The following is a 2,055-nucleotide window of genomic DNA, read 5'->3' on the forward strand; positions in this document are numbered from 1 at the left end:
GCATGTAAATGTTTTATTTATTTCCTTTATAACTAATGAATCTCCTTTATAATATAAATGTCTTGATTATCAAGAAATTGTGATAGGTTTTTAGATATTTTAAATAATGTTTTGATGAATATATTTTATTTAATTCCAAATTATTGCGCTCACTCATTTTCTTAATTGAAATTATAGATACATATTGCCTGCTATTTTTGAGGAAATGCATTAAAATAGGATTAATATTTCTACTTAGCTAGCAACCTGATAGGCCTTATAGGCAACATTATAGGCCAAGCATATAAAGATAAATTATATTGAATGATGTATTAAAATATGCATATTCAATTATAAGTAAATTATGCTAATTTAGTTAATTGTTAATTATATTAATTATTATAATCTGGTATTCCACGTTTACTCTAAGCAACATAGTTTTGTTGTCTTAAATTGAATTATGATTAAGTTTTTCTTGTGTTCAATGTTTGAGTCATAAAAAAAAGTAATACTTGATGTATACTGGTCTCTTTCATACATGTTTGTAAGACAACACCTATAAATTCTCATCAAAGGTTTTTTTCATTATTGTAATAAAGTAACTGATGATGAGGTCCTAAATCTTTTGATCCCTTTTTTTATAGTGGGGAAATCTTATATAGATCTTTAGATCTTCCAAATCTTTTGATCCCTAATGATTCCACATAAATATAATAACAAGTATTTTGTCATCGGTTACATCATAAAGTGAATTTATTAATTTAATCAATGGATACTTAAATATTACTTTTCATAGAGTTTGATTTCATATTATTTAATTTTTACAGACGTTGGTGGTGCAATATTTCGTTTTAGCTGGCATTTGTTTGTATTTGCCGTGAAGTACATAACAATTGGCTGTTGGGGCTAGGATGTCAGTTCTGAACCAGAGTGGCGAAGAACAGGTGGGAATTATTTACTATTATTCACACATCATGTTAGCGTTAGTTTTATGATTCATTTACAAATTATGTTTCTGGAGTTCATCTAAATTTATGAAACTGTAATATCATAATTGTGAATATATGATTTAATCTTTTTAAAGGTGACTAGGAAGTTTTATTGGTGGCTTTCTTTAAAAACATGTTGATCAGTTGAAATACATGTTTACCTTATATACAGATCACTCATATTTACCTATCTATATATTATGCAGGTACTTTTTACACAATATTATTTATTTACGCAAAAACATTAACATAATTTTAGGTTTTCTTATCAATCTATTAATTAACAGATGTGAAGATAAACAATGGTTGTTTTAATGTATGTTTATAGGATATAAGAAATAATATAGGGAAAAAATTTATAATTTCCAGGTGGAATGTCCCCTGTGTATGGAACCCTTGGAGGTGGACGATCTCCATTTCTACCCGTGCACATGTGGATACCAAGTATGTATATGATATATATAATGTGATGTTTTTAATTTTTTTTCGTTATTTAATATAACCCTACCTCGGTAATACTTTCTTATTCTGGGGCGATATCGCATTGTGAAAGCTGAAGACGTAGACGGGGGCGATGGGTAATCTTTGATTAGAATACAAATAAAATACAAGCACAACATGAAAAATTACAAAAGTTGTAAGAAATAATCGAAATTTAAGCATTTATCTTCCTTCCAAATATAAATGTTATAAAATTGTCATGATACTGATATTGTTCGTCTATAATATGTTCATTTCTATATTTTTCTATATTAGTTGGACGGTGGGGGTGCTGATTTTAATTAATTAATAAGTGCTAAGGTCGATTGTGTATGAGCAATAAGACAGAGAATTGTAAAGTGGTTTATTATGTGGGTATTTACTATATACATCACAGCAAATACCATATATTTGCTGTGATGTATATCTGAGACTTGTTGTATACCTTAAGTGGAATGAACTGGATCATAAATAAAACTTAAATTTTCTTAAACCGTTCGACAATCGCCGAAAATATGATCTAACATACAAATAAAATATAGTTTAAAAAACTAAAAAACACGCTTTTCAAACACATCAAACTAAAAACTATAAAATAATTTATTAA

General features: G+C 27.5%; 1 protein-coding gene across 4 annotated transcripts in view; it reads left to right on the plus strand.

The window, feature by feature from the left end:
* Positions 1 to 804: 804 nt before the first annotated feature.
* Positions 805 to 2,055, plus strand: part of LOC119837669 — a 17,370-nt gene continuing 16,119 nt past the window's right edge. For all 4 annotated transcript variants that reach the window (XM_038363392.1, XM_038363395.1, XM_038363393.1 and 1 more), the window contains exons 1-2: positions 805 to 923; positions 1,338 to 1,412. In XM_038363392.1, the coding sequence (XP_038219320.1) occupies positions 891 to 923; positions 1,338 to 1,412 (108 nt within the window). In that variant the 5' untranslated portion in view covers positions 805 to 890. The remainder of the gene's footprint in view (positions 924 to 1,337; positions 1,413 to 2,055) is intronic.

Source organism: Zerene cesonia, chromosome 28 (assembly GCF_012273895.1).
Source record: "Zerene cesonia ecotype Mississippi chromosome 28, Zerene_cesonia_1.1, whole genome shotgun sequence".
In the NCBI taxonomy this organism is placed as follows: Eukaryota; Metazoa; Arthropoda; class Insecta; order Lepidoptera; family Pieridae; genus Zerene; species Zerene cesonia.